Source organism: Pseudochaenichthys georgianus, chromosome 4, assembly GCF_902827115.2.
Source record: "Pseudochaenichthys georgianus chromosome 4, fPseGeo1.2, whole genome shotgun sequence".
NCBI lineage: Eukaryota > Metazoa > Chordata > Actinopteri > Perciformes > Channichthyidae > Pseudochaenichthys > Pseudochaenichthys georgianus.
This window is the reverse complement of record NC_047506.1, coordinates 10,525,859-10,544,377: the sequence shown is the minus strand read 5'-3', so window position 1 is coordinate 10,544,377 and position 18,519 is coordinate 10,525,859. Positions and strand designations below refer to the sequence as shown.

General features: G+C 41.1%; 1 protein-coding gene across 1 annotated transcript; it reads left to right on the top strand.

The window, feature by feature from the left end:
• The first annotated feature begins 564 nt into the window (after positions 1-564).
• Positions 565-3,120, top strand: bloc1s2 (biogenesis of lysosomal organelles complex-1, subunit 2). Its single transcript, XM_034081125.1, has 5 exons — positions 565-773; positions 1,003-1,119; positions 1,479-1,598; positions 1,688-1,792; positions 2,262-3,120. The coding sequence occupies exons 1-5, from the start codon at positions 608-610 to the stop codon at positions 2,291-2,293; spliced, it is 540 nt and encodes a 179-aa protein (XP_033937016.1). The 5' UTR covers positions 565-607; the 3' UTR covers positions 2,294-3,120.
• Positions 3,121-18,519: the final 15,399 nt, after the last annotated feature.

Genomic DNA, 18,519 nt, shown 5'->3' with positions numbered 1-18,519 from the left:
AATATCGGTTATGGATATTAAAAAAACAATGAACTTTTGGGGAAATAAATAGTAAAACGTTTATATTTTATTTAAGGAAAGAATAGACGTATTGAATAGCCTACAGTAAATTACATTGCATACATGCTGGAGGGATACTGAGACTTTCATTGCCAACGACTGCTTCTCTTTTGTACATAATTGTAATAAATAACTTGTAATTTAAAAGAAAATGTAAAAAACGTTGTAATTCATCAACTCTCAAATTCAGTGTTTTTTTATGAATTGGTTTCTTTTACATTGAGTCTTGATTAAATGGAAAAAGGTTGAACTATTGCTTTGACTGCAGCCTTCATACAGATGACTTAATACCGAGGTCCTAACCTTGGACATGTTTACTTTTCTTGTTTCTTGTTTACACTGGGTAATTAAATACAAATTGAAAGGCGCGTTATAATAGTTACATTAGTAAAACATAGTTTTTAAATTAAATATTAATTAACCGCACATGCCTCACATTCTAACCTCATCAGGGCGTGGCAATGCGCGCGAGTAGGGGTGGTGGTTGTGGTGGCGGGCGGATGTCATGTGAGCCTCAGCTCACGTGACACAAGTCAACAGGAACAAAATGGCTGCAACGGGAGACGACGCCGCAGCAATGGACAGCATCTCCCGGGCTCCAGCGGCCCAGCTAGCGGCTCTGAACGCGACTGCAGCCTCCAGCAGTCAGGCAAAAGCCCCGGAGGACGTAGCAGAAATTCCGGCTGTTGTTCCCAAAAAGACCAGCACAAACAGTGAGCGATGTTTCCTCGCAGCTTCCGTAGCTTGCTAATGCTAAAGCAGCATACAGTTATCATATTAATTGTCTTGTCAGTGATGGTTGCATTGAAAAGCATCATTGTCGATCTCTTGACTGTTGTATGTAATCCTATATTTGGCTTTATTTTATTTAGCCATTGTTGACAGTTATGTTTGAACTGGATTTACATGTTGTGTTTATCCTGCTGTAATGCTTGTGTTCAGGTGATGGTGGTGTGGAAACAGCAGAGGAGGCTGTGGAGCCTGCAGAGCCTGATATCAATGAGTTATGCGCTGACATGTTTGAAAAGATGGCAATCGTCCTGCAAGGAGAACTAACTGGTATTTTTTTTTAAAACAAAAAACATTTTGCACACTCCCGCTTTTCCAAACATATTTTAGCCATAGCACTGATTTACTGATAACAATACCTTATTGTGCTTTTGCAATGGTACTACAGTACAGACAGCTGCAATCCACAACTCATCATCAGAGTTGCTTATAGCACACTGATATGTGCTATAAATGTGATGGAGAAGTGTAATAAGTATCCATTATATCAAAATTGAATTAACTACAGATGTAATGTGCAAAAAAATGTACATTGAAGTTACTTTTGGAAAAGGTCTAGGAAACCTGTATGATGAATATTTATTTACTCAGTGTTATTTTCTCTCATGCATATGTCTTTACCTTTTCAGGAACTTCTGAGGATTACCGTCTGTTGGAGAACATGAATAAGCTTACAAGTCTGAAGTACATGGAAATGAAGGACATTAGCATCAACATCAGCCGTAACCTGCAGGATCTCAACAACAAATGTGCGTGACACATTATCTGCTCAAAGGCTTTTTCTTGTCCTTTTTTGTATTCATAAATGATTTATGGCGGGTATGTATGTTTTCTTTAGATGCCAGTTTACAGCCCTACTTGGACCAGATAAATCAGATTGAAGAGCAAGTGTCTTCACTTGAACAGGGTGCCTACAAACTGGATGCGTACTCCAAGAAACTGGGTAAGACTTTTAATGTAGAGAAGTTATGTTGTATGTATAATATGTTTTGTACAATAATCTATTGAGTGAGGCTGATTCTATTGAAATGATTGCAACATTTGTTGGTCAAAATAGTATTTGTAAAACTCCAAAATGTGCTTAATTGACTTAACTGTCGTTAGTGAATGCGTTTGTATTTGTCAATGAGAGCAGAGCCCCATCATGACAGCAGAAATAGAATAGCTTCCTTTCTATTTGCTGGCTATTTTGTCTGGTATGTGCAGTCAAGACCAATAATAGTACAGCAGCTCGTATTGCAAAGCATTATGAAGTCCACCAGCAGATGGTGCTGTGACACCACAGTCAATCCCTAAAGGGAAAATGTTAATCCTTCAATGAGAGGGAACCAATACCACATTGTGTTACATTTGAACATGAACAGCCATTAGCTTAATAGTGACCACATCCCTGTCTTTTGTTATCTTTACAGAGGCCAGGTTCAAGAAGCTGGAGAAGCGATGAGGAAGAAGAAGAGGCAGACTTTTGAGTTATGATGCCTTCTCACCTACTTTAGCACTGCCTCGCCTTCTTCTCTCCCTGCAAGTGGAGCCAGGAGCTGCGGGGAGGATGTGAACTGAGACTGGAACAACAAACAGTCAGAGCCACTTTGACACCTAGAAAGGACCCAGGAGGAAGCAGCTCAAGTCACATGAATCAGTAGCGAAGTGCTTGGCTTAGATTTAACTCCAGTATCACTGGTTTTGGCATCAGTTAAAACAGCCAAGACGATAAGAGTGTGTGGAGGTCACCCAAATGTTTTTGCAGAAACACTTTATGTTCACTAAATCGGCCTGATTATTAACATATCTTGATTGAGTGGCGGGATCAGAATATACTATTATACTACTAAACAAAGAAACCGAGCACATTGACAGAGACTTGTATGATTGGATATAAATACACTATTGTTATATGTAGATGTATACATGATGAAGCATGGTCATATAGGTTTTTTTATTTAAAGTTCCAGCATTTCTATTTTGATAGTTGAAGGATTGACAGATTTCCACTTAGTAATAGTATTCCAACATGTACATTGAAATGATTTGTTTTAAAACATTTTCTTGTCCTGACGGTGTGGACACAACCAGAAACGGGTCTAAAAAGAGTCTGCTATAAAAAAGGTTACTGTTTAGACAACAGCTGGAAATGTAACCATCTCAGTAAGCAAGTTTAACATTTGCTGTTTAAAATAAAAGGTATATGGTTTTGAAGTGTGTCTAATGGGAGATGTTGAACCTGAAAACTAATTGGAGTTTTTGTTTTGTTAATAAACCATGTGCATATCATTGCGTGTCTGTTTTACTAAAATAACCAACTACTGACAGCAGATGGCAGACCTGCACCATCAAATATTTAAAAGTGACTATCAAATATTGTGTAGCTCTGGACAAACAGATTCACTGCTGAGGGATATTTGAGGCTCAGTCTTATCAGAAGAAAACTGGGAAGACCAACAGAGGGAAAAAGATGACATATAATTCAAAGGAAAGGGTGTATGGTTGACTAAAGGTGTGTGTGGTGCCCTCTACCTCCTTTGTTTCCTCCTTTATATTAGCTGTCCCAGAGCAGAACCCAGAGGGCAACAGATTATCTAAACTGATATGACGTCCCTCCTGACAGTCAGGTTTGTGTGTGTGTTTGGTCATGCATGTGTGTGTATATATTTGTGCAATACCTAATCTAAACCAGGTCTCTGCCATTAGTCCAGTTGAGGCCCCGGCACAGAGGGAGCTCATTATTCATATACTGTAACATTATTTACTGTTGCACTATGATCCTTCCATCTCTCCCTTTCCCTGCCTTTTTTCCACGGCCCTGGGGCATACACTCAGCTCTCCTCCCAAAGGCTCTCGGATCAGGTCCATTAAATGATTTTAGGGTTGTTTTCTGAGAGCTACATGTGAGTGCCAGGAGGCAGTCAAGCATAGAAGAGAAGGTATTAGAGTAGGTAAACCTTTTTCTAATTATTTAAAATGAGGAGAATTGCAAAACTATAATTGACTGTAGCAATATAGTTGGGGTGTGGAAACCTATATATTGTGTACAAAATGTAGATACGTGGTTTTCAGACCGGTTGGAAGTAATATATAGATGCAATTATTAAGTCAGGCCTATATTCTTGGTATAAATCAACTGGTTAATCAAAATGTGATGCCAAGAAGAAATGGGATTGTCAGGTTGTCATCACATTTTCCACCACACAATCTACTCTACAGTTAAATAATTCACAATTTAAAAAGAAGGTGCCGTTATTACAGGGTGTTGCTTTTTCAAAAAAGAGCAAAGAAACAAAAGAAATAAACGTCCTTAATGATGTAATCACTTGTGTTGATGTAGTCATTAATCTATACAGGAACAATCGTCCTTGCAACAGTGTTTTTTTCATCTTCTTTTCCATAGATTTCCAGTGGAGACCTACTAAGGAAAGTGTTTCCATGTGCCACCATGGAGACTTAGCGCAGAAGCATCATCCAACAGGAACGTGTATGTTGAGAACAAGTGAGCAGATGTGTTATAATGTCCTGGTATTGATAACTGAAAATGTGCTCTACTGCATGTGTGTTTACAAATACTGTGTCCGAGTAGTCTGTGTAGTTTCATGTAGGATGAGCTGTGTATTTTAGCAGTAAACGGAACCTTTTTGGTCAATAGGTTTACATCGTTTTTGGTGAAAAATACTGCATCCCTCAGAGTAGATCGGTAGATTTTAAGATGACCTATTAACACATACTTTTTTTCTTGCTGGTGTATCCTTCCTGAAGTCTTACTGAACTTCACTTTAAAGACAAGATCACAGGAAGACATTGCACCCAGAGTAAACACAAAAAACACACAATTCCTAATTGTTGCATCTTTGTTTCTGATTGGTTAAAACAAACAACATATAACATGTTTTACTTAGTTAATAAATCACCTTTAAATGAAGCTAATTGTTTCCCTTCCCTTTACCATCTCAGTGCTAAGCTAACCGTCTGCAGGCTGCAGCTACAGAAATGAAAACTGCTTCAACTTCTTATCCTACTCGTCAAGATATCAACAAAACATTTCTGAAAATGCCAAACTATACCCGTAATTGCTTGCAGACATAAAAAGTTAACTTTCTGTGAAGTTAGTTTCCTGCACCTCATTTGTTAGTTATGTTTATGTGACACTGAAGTGAAGGAGTATTCCTTCAAGAATATTTTGAACACAGCCTACAGACTCTTTATCTACCAGCTGTGTTATCACTTAGGACTGTGTAATGTTGCTTCATCCTCAGTAATGTAACATGATCCCATTTGACCCTATATAAGTTCAGATGAGGATATGTCTGCTGCACTCAGTGACCAACACGCATTGTTTTATTGATTAGTGCCAGAGAGAGTAAAGATTAGCTTTCTTTGCCCTCTCTTTTACTTTTCTGATCCCTATCCACAATGTAAATGCTGATTCCCAGGGTTAAAATACACCACACACAGCAGGGGACTTTGTGCAGACAATGACTCTCCCGCAAATATGATCAAAAAATCTTGCAAACCTCATCGACGTTTCAGAATCTACTACTGTACACATAAAGAGAGGAATGGCTAAAACAATGCATATCTTAAGAAATGTCACATTCAATGCCAGGTTAAATATCAGTTTCATAGGAATCATTCTGATTGAATTACATACACTGTGGCTAACTTATAGATATAATCAACTTTAAATACAGATTACGCATAATGGACCAAATAGGACTAACCCAACAAAGACATTATTCCAAATCAGATCTTCTGAAATGATACAGAATCGATTTGATTTGGTCTGACAGACCTCGGGAGATTTGCATAAATGTGACTGAGAAAGAATCAAACATATGTCCGTCATCAGCTTCAGCGAAGGAGCTGTTTTCTCCATAAGTCTGCAGTGGTGACTGGGCCAGTTAACAATAACAGGGCAGCATGCCACACCACAGTGTTGTGTAAATGACAAGCAAGCACGAAGCTTGGGGAATTTGCTGTGTTCATGAATGAGAACGGACAAGGACGCTCAAAAAGTAATTTTCAAACCACATTGTTCTGTTTTTGTGTTTTGCTCAATGTTAGCATTCACTTCATTGGGCAATGTCAACACATGTAATTGTATTGTGAAATCTCTTTTATCCTTTTGTCTTTCCCTCACTTTCACACACACACAGAGCGTAATGGGATAAACAGGCCTCCATAACTGCACGTTTTAATACCCTGCTATGCCCCTGTAAAACAGTGACACTATAAAGACAGCAAATGAACTGAGCAAATGACCAAGAGCTTCATGTTTACATCCATTTCAAAGCAGCCAATAGCTCTGGGAGGTATTTCAGTGCAAATATAAGCCACATGTGAGATCTGAGGGACTGAGTCAAACTTCAAATACCTTCCAAGAGAATGGCATGAAAAGCCACATGAGGTCAACGTTTGGCACCGCAATCATTCACTTCATGTTGCCACTCACACCTTCTTCATATGCTGCATGCACATATGTGGGGATGCAGGAACACGCACAAAACCTACATGTCACATCCGCCCTCTTTGAAACTCTAAACCAAAAGCCACCGTCTGTCCGGTAAGAAGTCTTTGAAACACTTTAACCAACTCAGGAGGAATGCAATCCATAGTGATTATTATACTAAAATGTCCACCCCGTCAATTCATTATTACAAATCAAAAATGAGACCAGATGGGATTCGGTAACACAGCCATAGGGGCAGCATTATTTTTGGAAGTGAGACAGAGCCCAGCTGTTCTCAGCAGGTAGGAGAGTCTCTGGCCCCGGCCTCAGATCCAGCACTGCTCCTGGGGTTGAAAAGTGGATCCTTTCTCCACAGGAAGTCGTATCCAGCAACACCTGAGAACTGTCCTGTGTAATCCTTGTTAGAATGTGATATTAGTTTAGTCCTAGTGTGTCTCCCTGTGTGCGTCTGTTGTTTGTGTTCCCCTTTTGACTTTGGTCTTGCTTTAATGTGAAGAATGTCCAGCACCATGTCTAAATGGACTCAGCATCTCTTGGACGGCCCATTAGAATCTCAGACTCTGTGGCACCAGAGACATCAGGGTCAATCCCTGCATGTGTGTGCATCAGACACAGAGAAGTTGACCACAACTGGGAGGACATTTCAGCCACAAAACACTTCCAATCTGTGCGATACTGATGGCAATGCATCATAATTAAAAAGAAGAGAGGACTTTTTATATATGTTTTTTATATAAGCTGTTCTGAACACTAATGAAAGTCCACCCACCGTGTTTGACTCATTTCCCCTTAAGGTCTGCAGACCGTTTAAGTGTCTTTCAGCAACATTTTTGGGTTTAACAGGCCACAACTTTACTGTTTGGGGCTGTTCTTTCAGTTTTATACAAAGCTCTGATAAACCCACACATTCTCTTCTTCTTTTAATAGCAAGATGAATATACTAATTTTAATTTCCTTTTGATACAATTACAGGATGGATTAAAAAAGATATGTAAAGCAGCCATTACCTTGTTTTTTGTATTGTATATCCAAGGATTTCTGGCAAGGACAGTGGCTTTTTTTTATCAGGATTACAATCAGTAGTCAGTAGTTCATAGTTAGCTCATAATTTGAGTTTTTCTCCAAAAGGGCTTTTGGGCTTCATGTTTGAATGCTTTTGCTTTCCTTTCAGCATGTGAGCATGAGCTCATCCAAATGAGCAATAAGTGTCCAGAAGCCATGAAAGGACAGCGTTGACTCATCTTGGTAAGAAGTCCCCAAAGGCTATCACAAACCGAGACATGCATTTAGAACCAGAAAATTACTCAAACAACACAACACCATCTTAGCTTGGTTCTCAGTCATGACACGCACACATAATGTCCTTCTGGCCAGAAACTAAATAAAAAGATCTGCTTCTTTCTTTAGGAAACGCTTCACTGTTTTACCTTGTTTTTTCTTAGGGAAATAATCGTGGACATTCTGGAGAACATTTTTGATGAGTTATAATCATGCTTACTTAAACTGCACTCAGAGAAATTGAATACATGCTTGCTTAATATGCTTGATATTGTTCTGCATTAAAGGAACATCTGGACTACTTTTTCAGAACTTTTACTTTTTTACTATATTTCGATTGCTGTTAAATTAGAGATGCAGAAATAGAAAACGCTACGTCCTTTTGAAATGATTTAATCAGATTCACCATCAACCCCTTAGATAAGGTGTGCCTCAGGGGTCATTCATCAGTCTATCTAATTATCTGCATTTGTTATGCTGATGATATGGATTTATACCGATACCTTTCTACCTAAATATAGACACAAAATTCTCATTGATCCATCATTTTAGTCAACATTTTATGTATATTTTTCTATATATATACAGTGGGGCAAAAAAGTATTTAGTCAGCCACCAATTGTGCAAGTTCTTCCACTTAAAAAGATGAGAGAGGCCTGTAATTTTCATCCTAGGTATACCTCAACTATGAGAGACAAAATGAGAAAAAAAATCCAGAAAATCACATTGACTGATTTTTAAAGAATTTATTTGCAAATTATGATGGAAAATAAGTATTTGGTCAATAACAAAAGTTCATCTCAATACTTTGCTATATACCCTTTGTTAGCAATGACAGAGGTCAAACGTTTTCTGTAAGTCTTCACAAGGTTTTCACACACTGTTGCTGGTATTTTGGCCCATTCCTCCATGCAGATCTCCTCTAGAGCAGTGATGTTTTGGGGCTGTCGCTGGGCAACACAGACTTTCAACTCCCTCCAAAGATTTTCTATGGGGTTGAGATCTGGAGACTGGCTAGGCCACTCCAGGACCATGAAATGCTTCTTACGAAGCCACTCCTTCGTTGCCCGGGCGGTGTGTTTGGGATCATTGTCATGCTGAAAGACCCAGCCACGTTTCGTCTTCAATGCCCTTGTTGATGGAAGGAGGTTGTCACTCAAAATCTCACGATACATGGCCCCATTCATTCTTTCCTTTACACGGATCAGTCGTCCTGGTCCCTTCGCAGAAAAACAGGCCCAAAGCATGATGTTTCCACCCCCATGTTTCACAGTAGGTATGGTGTTCTTTGGATGCAACTCAGCATTCTTTCTCCTCCAAACATGTCTAGTTTTTACTAAAAAGTTCTATTTTGGTTTCATCTGACCATATGGCATTCTCCCAATCCTCTTCTGGATCATCTAAATGCTCTCTAGCAAACTTCAGACGGGCCTGGACATGTACTGGCTTAAGCAGGGGGACACGTCTGGCACTGCAGGATTTGAGTCCCTGGCGGCGTAGTGTGTTACTGATGGTAGCCTTTGTTACTTTGGTCCCAGCTCTCTGCAGGTCATTGACTAGGTCCCCTCGCGTGGTTCTGGGATTTTTGCTCACCGTTCTTGTGATCATTTTGGGGGTGAGATCTTGCGTGGAGCACCAGATCGAAGGAGATTATCAGTGGTCTTGTATGTCTTCCATTTTCTAATAATTGCTCCCACAGTTGATTTCTTCACACCAAGCTGCTTACCTATTGCAGATTCAGTCTTCCCAGCCTGGTGCAGGTCTACAATTTTGTTTCTGGTGTCCTTTGACAGCTCTTTGGTCTTGGCCATAATGGAGTTTGGAGTGTGACTGTTTGAGGTTGTGGACAGGTGTCTTTTATACTGATAACGAGTTCAAACAGGTGCCATTAATACAGTTAACAAGTGGAGGACAGAGGAGGCTCTTAAAGAAGAAGTTACAGGTCTGTGAGAGCCAGAAATCTTGTTTGTTTGTAGGTGACCAAATACTTATTTTACTGAGGAATTTACCAATTAATTCTTTAAAAATCCTACAATGTGATTTCCTGGATTCTTTCCCCCCATTCTGTCTCTCATAGTTGAAGTGTACCTAGGATGAAAATTACAGGCCTCTCTCATCTTTTTAAGTGGGAGAACTTGCACAATTGGTGGCTGACTAAATACTTTTTTGCCCCACTGTATATGTTTTATTTTCTGCAGGTCTCCCTTGAAAAAGAGATCATTGATCTCAATGGGATTTTACCTGGATAAATAAAGGTTTTGAATTGAATTGAAAATATTGGCTTGGATAACTGGATGAGTCCGAGTGTATTTGGCATGCTTTCTCAAAATGTGTTAACTTTATATTTAAACATTCAATTAGACATGCTTTTATTTCGCTCTGCTAATAGACAACATGAGAAGGGTAGGCTGAAACAAAGCCATGGTACAAACTGTTCAAAAATACAGAGACCCTACGAGAGGCCTTACAAATAAATCTTAAGATTGTATAATTGAATCAATTGTCTTAATTTTTGTTTAAACCATCTGAACAAAACCATCTGGAGCCGCTGTGCTCGCTCTCTTTCTCAACTGGTCCTACTCTATGTGAATGGGCTTTGGCCAGTTGTCCAAGCTAAGCACATTAGGGCGGGGGCAGCCGGCTGCAATAACATTTGCCATACTTTCTAACATAACATGAACATCTGCACCTGGCTCAGCTGGGCTACCTGGTCAGTTCTGCTGTGTGTGTTAGTCTGTAGTCTTAAGCTGCTGGTGCTACAGTCATCCTGAGCTCAGGTCATGAAGGGGTCATTCTAAGTCTGCCAAAAATATCAGGTGGTTCTTTTGTCTCTTTTTGGGCTCCAACAACAACTTTCTCAATGTATTTGTAATGATATGGAAACTTACTTCACATTGAATGGCCTACATCATGTACCAGTGGGGGTATTGGGTTCACATGACCAAAAAGAAAAAACATACAGTGTTCCTGTATGTGAGTCATTGTCATTCTGCGTGTGAACCAGCATTTGAGTCATTCTGACATTGAATCTAGATGAGGTGGTGAGATATTAAATGTCATAAACTCAATACAAATGGATGAATGGGCCAAAGTTGGATGAGCATGAAAGCCACGTATTAATAAGTCATCAATCTGCTCAGCCATCTGACAGTTGATGCCATTCTATAACCCTGACCCTTTACCCTGAGTCCTACCCCCCACAAGCAAAGAGCAGATACCCAGCTGCTTGACCACACCTCAGATCTACATTGTATCCTCCTAGCTCCATTGGCTGGCCCAACTTACTTGATGGATAGTTTCTTCTGGATGCCATGGCCTGCACAGTATTCCAGCCATTATCCGTGATTATCTAGTGCCACTAGTCTTTCAAATAGCCACTTGTATTATTAAAGTCTTTTCATACCGTTCTTAGGAGTCAGCGGACACTGAGAAGGCTCAACTGTGTTCCAGCTTCCCAGAAGAGGCAGTCATTAAAGCACCCTTATCCCCCAACAATGGGCGGGGTAAATAAATAACATCACCGGGCACTTGGCTAGACTGAATGTGTCAAAAGGCAAAGACATTACCTAGCAACCAGTGTGGTGTGATTGTGTGTCTGAATTTCAAAGCAACCTGAGTTGATTGTCTATTGAGGAGTGATGAAAAGTAGGATCCCCACTTTACTCTCTTGTCTTACACCCCCCCCCCACCTTACTTTAAACCCTCATTATCCTTTTAAAGCGGAGTCTACTGTTACATAGAGGAAATGTACACATATTGAATTAGGACCAGTGTGGCCTTTTATCGGGATCAATGAGAAAATGCTGTTAGCTCTGCATGACTTAAACTCATGCGTCATGCATAGAGGTAGTTGCATCAGCTACACATTTCCCCCAGAAGCTATATTGCCTTTTGCAAATCCAATGAAACTGAATCTCCTTATTTACTCTTCAGACTAGAGCTCATCTTACCCCGATTACCTCAAGCTACCCTGTTGACGATGACGGTCAGAACTTTGTGTACGACCAACCATCATTTTCTCTACTTTAAGTTAAAACAGGAAAAAGGCTTACCTCTACTGTTACAGTAAGCTCAAATAATATCTTTCTCAAGTAGCCTCAAGGGTCAAGAGGAGAGAGAAAAACAAGAGTGGAGGAATGATTGATGGCTTTACCCCCTCTGGTTTTGAGATTCATACTCTGTAACAGATCTAACGCACACCAGATGTGAGAGGTGTGTGTTTTTATGTGTGCATGCAAGAGAGAAAGAGACTGGCCTCAACCATCCTGTCCAGGTCAAGCATCTCTTTCTTAAAAATTAATATAATCAATAGTTATCTGCAATCAAAAGTGGGTGTGTCTGGCTTGAAGTCTATTACATTACTGCAAATACAGTGTTGCTTATATTCAACCGTACCATCTGCAAATAAATGATTGCAGACAGTTATTTATATTCTCTGCCATTATCATTGCCCAGAGCTATGTTTGGATACAAAGGAAGTGGGTTGGTTGTTTGTTATACACTTCCTGTAAACAATACAGTTTTTCATTGAAGTGAACATGTTGTAATGAGTGTGCATAGCATATGAGCAACCAGACTACAACCAAAGGTATTATCATTACTTCCAGGTTAATATCTAGCTAAATTAATCCAGTAACAACACATTTTTGACTGTGTTAGGCCAATTTGCTGAGAGGGAATTTAAGTACTGTTCCCTTCATGTTGTATCATGGTTTATATTAGGTTTCAATGTGGTTCAGGACAGATTATCAAAACATCCCTTGATAAAACACAGTGGATTTATTGTGGTTTCTGCTGAAGGAAAGAGAACATGGATACAGTACATCCTTATGATTCTAATATGAGCAAATAAATAGGGAGACGATGGCTATTTTGAGAGCAGGGAAAAGGACCTTGACTATGTTTATCAAGTGTGTCTCTGTGTGAAACAAGCTTGTGAATGTGAATGTGAATGTGAATGTGTGTGTGTGTGTGTGTGTGTGTGTGTGTGTGTGTGTGTTAGTGTGAGAGCCTTTTCCATAGGCGTGTCCGTCAGGCCACCAGTGACCCTCAGATTCCCTCCTGTGTAACGTCATGTCACTTCCCTCCTTTGTTTCCCCGCTCACGAGGACCTTTCTAAAAATGTCTTTTTGTTTAAAGGTTCTCAACAGCCCTCCTTCCTCCTTAGCTTGGCAACCCTGTGAGTGTGTGTGTGTGAGAGCGGGCGTCGGAGTGTGTTTGTACATTAGTGTTTCCCTATATAGTTAGTCCCCAAAAACAGGAACTGTTGAGATGCAGATGAGGATGCTGAAGGGTGTGTATTTTCCTCTCCGGTTCGTACCTATATACAGTCTAGGATCCTGTTTCATAACACACTCTGGATGTGGTGAGGTGCAGGGGATTTGATTTGGATTGACACATACACACTCACACATGATGTACCTCCCATGGTGTGCTGTAGGATTCACCTCTGCACAGAGTAACCTCTGGTCCTGACCACAGCCGTGTTGGGATCTTAGCGTCTCCTGAGGCTCTTAAGGAACTGTCAATTATATTCTGACAGGCATGATGTAATGCTCTCTCTGAGTCACCATGACTATATTGAAATGTTGCGGCAAGAATACAATGTAATAATGTTTAATGTTATAATTAAGACTTTAACATACTGACAGTAGAGACACATTTTAAAAATGTATTTTAAGTCCAAGGGAAGCACACATGCTTTTCTACTACAGCGGCACAACAATAAGAATCTGTAGCTATTTGAGCAGAGATCTAGGATGCACCAGGCGGGAGCGCTGATTAGTGGATCTCAGGGGAGCAGCCCGGAGCAGCCCGGACCAGCCCAGCCCAGCCCAGCCCAGGCCCTGCCCATGGGATGCAACCATGCAGGAAGGACGACAGTGATGGTGATAAAAACAGAAGTATGTGTTGTGTCCAACATATGTCATTAGCTTCCAAATGACCCCAAAGACCAATATTAATCTGGTTGAGTTTAGATTAACTAAATCAACTTGGTTGTGGTTGAAGAAGGTTCCTGAAAAGGGTCATCGAATTACAACATCTTTTTAAAAAGCTGGTTAGTTGAAAGCAAATATTAAGTTAAACTTAATGTTTCAGTTCTTTCAGTAAAGAGAGATTTTTTTGGAAAAAAAACGTTTTTAGAAAATGTATATAGGTGTTTTGCTACATTTGAACAATTAACCAGTGCCATGTCCTGGTGAAAGGGGTCTCTTCCAAAAAGTGTTTGAATATTAGTATATTTCACCAGGAAAGAAGGAATATATCAGAAAGGAGACTTGCAACATACTGAAAAAGCACTATCAATATAGATATTGTAAAAACTGTGTCTACACTGTTAATAATAATAATGCATTTTATTTATGGGCGCCTTTCAAAGCTCTCAAGGACACCTTACAGAGCATGATTAAAAACAAGCAACAAAGAAGATCACACAGTAATACAAGACTTAAAAACAACAATCAGTTTAGAAAAATTATTAAGATATTGAATATGCCAGTTTAAAAAGGTGTGTTTTCAGGCTGGATTTGAAGGTTGAGAGTGAGTCCATATTGCGGATGTCTTGCGGGAGAGAGTTCCAGAGACGGGGTGCAGAGTGGCTGAAGGCTCTTGACCCCATGGTGGTCAGATGGGCAGAAGGTACAGTGAGTTGGAAGGCAGAGGAGGATCGGAGGGCACAAGAGGGAGTGTAGGTGTGAAGGAGTTCAGAGAGATATGGAGTTGCAAGAGTGTGAAGGGCCTTGAAGGTGAGGAGCAACATTTATCACCTCGTGTCCTCATCTGTCTTCTACGGTCCACTCCTTTACCTCTTCATCAAGTAGTTTTCATTCACTCAACAGAGGATCCTGTCTTGGATACCATCCGGAAACTCTATCCCCACCAAGCAGCTTCCCCACGCAGCTTCTTAAAGGGCATCATCGCCCATTGCTCTATTTACAGGCCCGTGACTGTGTGTGTGTGTGTGTATTCCGGTATCACGGCTCTGAAATAGCTCTGTCAAAGAAAGTGCCAGGAGCCAGGCAGGCACCAGACCCACTCTCTCACGGATGTCCACCTTAACCTCCAGCGACAGCCCCACTCAAGACTATCACACAGAATACAGAATGAAATTTCCATATGCTCAGAAGTAAGAGATGAGAGAGAGAAGAGACAGTAGGAGAGGAAGAGGAGAAGGAAGTTCAAAATTAAGGGAAGGGAAGTGAAAGGACGACGAAAGGGTGAAAAGCTGTGTTGAGTCTTTGTGAAGTGGAGACTCCGGGGGTTTGGAGCACAGATAAAAGGGTTTGTTGTTTGAAGATCTGTTTGAAAGACGATTTGACACATCGCTGAGGCTTTGCTGCACTTGGCATTTGAATAACATTCTCATGGTCGGAGCCTGGACCAGAAAACTGACCCCTTGATCAAACCATTTACTGCCACCCACTGATCTCAGATAATTTACTTGAGACCCCCACTACGCCTTTTCAAGCCAGATAGGACCGTTTTATTCCCTGGCAATCTGCTGCTGTCCACCTCAATCCAAACTAAACACACTTTAAAAGCAGGAGCCAGAACACAAACTCATACGCTAATGTCACACACATTGTCACACACATCACACACACACACACACACACACACACACACACACACACACACACACACACACACACACACACACACACACACACACACACACACACACACACACACACACACACACACACACACACACACACACACACACACACACACACACACACACACACACACACACACACACACACACACACACACACACACACACACACACAACCACGCACAAGCGCACACACGAGCGCACACCACTCTTGTTTGTGTGGCTGGCTATGGATCAGAGGACATCAGTGCTGCAGCACTAACACAAACCTTTTGAAAAAGCAAACTCCTGTGGGAGCTTTGAGTGAGGGCCCATCGATCTATCCACAGCAGTGAGATAACACAGGGACTGAACCCAGATACCCAACTTATTTGCACACACACACACACACACACACACACACACACACACACACACACACACACACACACACACACACACACACACACACACACACACACACACACACACACACACACACACACACACACACACACACACACACACACACACACACACACACACACACACACACACACACACACACACACACACACACACAAAAAGCTTGCCACTGGCTAAACCCTTCAACTCCCATAAAGTCACAGGGCCCCTGGGCTTTGATCATTCTTGGCCAACAAAAGACTGACTAATGACTTATCAACAGAAACATGCAGCTTTTATATTGTTTGTCATTGTGCTGCTAAAAGGGGGGAACACAACAAGTTGACTCTTTCTGCAGGAACATTTCTTTCGTTCCACTTGCAACTTTGTCCAGATATAAGTTAGTACAGAAGTAATTCAATATTTCTTACTTCTGTGTATAACAGTACAGCTGCTGCTACCCTTGTCTCATATTTTCATGAAGGGGAACTGCCAGAGGAATGTTTTGGATCCGTGTTGTCTGTAGTGACCTCTACTTTGAGACGGTCTTGGAAGGCAGGATTCCCGGTTATTGAATCTGGAGAACATAGGGTAAAGGCCTCGGGGCCGGCGGGGAGTGTTTGCTCGTAAATGATCCGTGCGGAAGTAGGAGGTGTATTTTCAGGAATCTGCTGGTTTTAATATACAATTGTTTATGCATCATTCTGGGGTATGTGTGTGTTCATTCTTCTGGAATCTGAGTAATTGTTTGCGGTCAGGTCCCCTTAATCTCTGCTTTGCAGGAGGATTCAGTTTTATGAACTCAGATTTTAAACTATCCACCTGTTTTTTTTCATTGGTGCTTAAAACAACAAAACACTACCAGAATCAATGTCCCGGTCACTCACTGGTAAACTGGTTAGCTTAAGCAGGTGAACATTATGTCAACATTAGTTTAGAGCATGTAAGCATGCTGACATTAGCATTTAGCACAGCTGTGGGTAAGTACAGCTTCACACAGGTGCTAGCATGACTGAAGATTCCTAATCTTGTTTCAAATGTCATTCATCAATGCTTTCAACACCACAAACATCCTTTCATTCACTTCTATAATATCTGGGTGCATGGGAGCAAATATTGCAGATGCAGGTCTCTAAGAACCTGGGCAAATCAAAAAATCTAAATGTTTATTCGGATGAAACAAAAAAGTGTGTTGCAATAAGCATAATATAAAGAATACAGATGGAAAAACAGAAAGGGCATTTTCTGTGATGGGGTGTTTGGTGTAGGGGGGTAGGATACTGACTCTGGGTTCAGAAGTCTGACGTCATTGTTTTGCTGGGGTTTGACAGATAGGATTTCCTGTCAGCAGGTTGTGTACCTGTTGCCCTGTGGGGGGGGGGGGGGTCTTGACTTCAAACACTCTTGTTTTCCTCTGTGCTGCACAAGTATTGTCTTCTTTTAACCCTTATGTTTGTCAGGGTAATCTTCGAGGGCGTCAGCAGGGTATGATTTGAAGGTAAACACATGGACAGGCACGTGTCCTCCTGACACAAAGAGGAAAGAAGAGAAAGGTAAGAAGACTCCCCTCCATCAGCCCTGTGGTTCCAGGAACAGTTCAGACCTGTCACTCAGCGTAGGCAGGGGTCCTCCAGCGCACACAAACACATCCATGCTTCCACCTTCTGTGCTCACACCACGCGCACCTGGTTTAGTTTTGTGGGGTCAGAGGTGAGGTATACATGGATCATTATCATAGGTCATACATGAGGCAGGCACAGAGCATGGATGGCTGATACTTAACAGAAACACGCACAGCGGATCTCACAGCAGTTATTCTGGGCCTCGGGTTAGGCCGCTCTTTTGATTGACACTGCTCATTTGGCCGGGCCTCAGCACATATTTATTACTTTCCTATCATCAGCTGATAAGAGATCTCTCAGTGAGGGGGGTGGAAAGCTTTAAATATTGCAGTACAGTAAGTCTCCCCATCCCCTCCCTGGTGACTAAACTGTTGGCTATGAGTTTCTCCTGGAGTGGGCTACAATGCCTCCTGTTGGCATTCACATTAAAGGCTATTGTAATAACTCATGAATGCCCCCACACACGTGGATTACCTCACAATATCACAGATTAATCATGTAGAAAAAGCAATAACATTTGGAGTTTATCGTCTTTTCATTTGTTACATTTTATACATTGAAAGTTCATGATGAATTAAAACACACTGCTCCATGTCTTTGTTAGAAAAGTCTCTGTGGGACTTTTCCATTCCACGATTACTAAAGGACGTTTCACATTACGTAGATCAGGTTGAGTGGAGTTCATGTCAGTGTGAGCTCATAAAGAAAGCATAATTTCACATTGTGTTTATTAGTTTATGCAACTGCTATTGTTTTGGTCATACTCCCTCTCCAGGCGCACACGTGTATCATTTCTTCCTTGTGTGTGTGATTGCAAACGTAATTTAACTCTTCTCAGCAGGATTCATGGATCAATCCCCAGGTTTCTGCAATTGATCAGTTCTTGTGTAAGAGCTAATGTCAGCACTGCAGCACTCCATCATTGACTTGGCTGGCTCAGCTAAGATAAGTCAGTTTGTATAGAATCACATGGGGACACAATTAGTTCAAAGTCCTGTTTTTTAATTATGCAGTCTGATGAGAACAAACTACCTCCAGACGTTCAATCAGAGATGCAGCACTGATGTTGGAGGGTCTGGATTCACTTACATTGGCATCCACATTTGCATCACATATACAATAGGTGTCTGAGATGTCTGTATGCAATTACAGAGGTTCACGCAGTTGAAGCTATGGGCGTTCAGACCCAAAAGTGCCTGCTTTAAAACAATGCGAGGTGCTGCGTCAGTGGGGTTTGTTCAATCACTTGTTGGTGTAATTGATAAAGAAATGTTGGTTTGCATAAGAGAGTCTGAAATCTTATCAGAAAC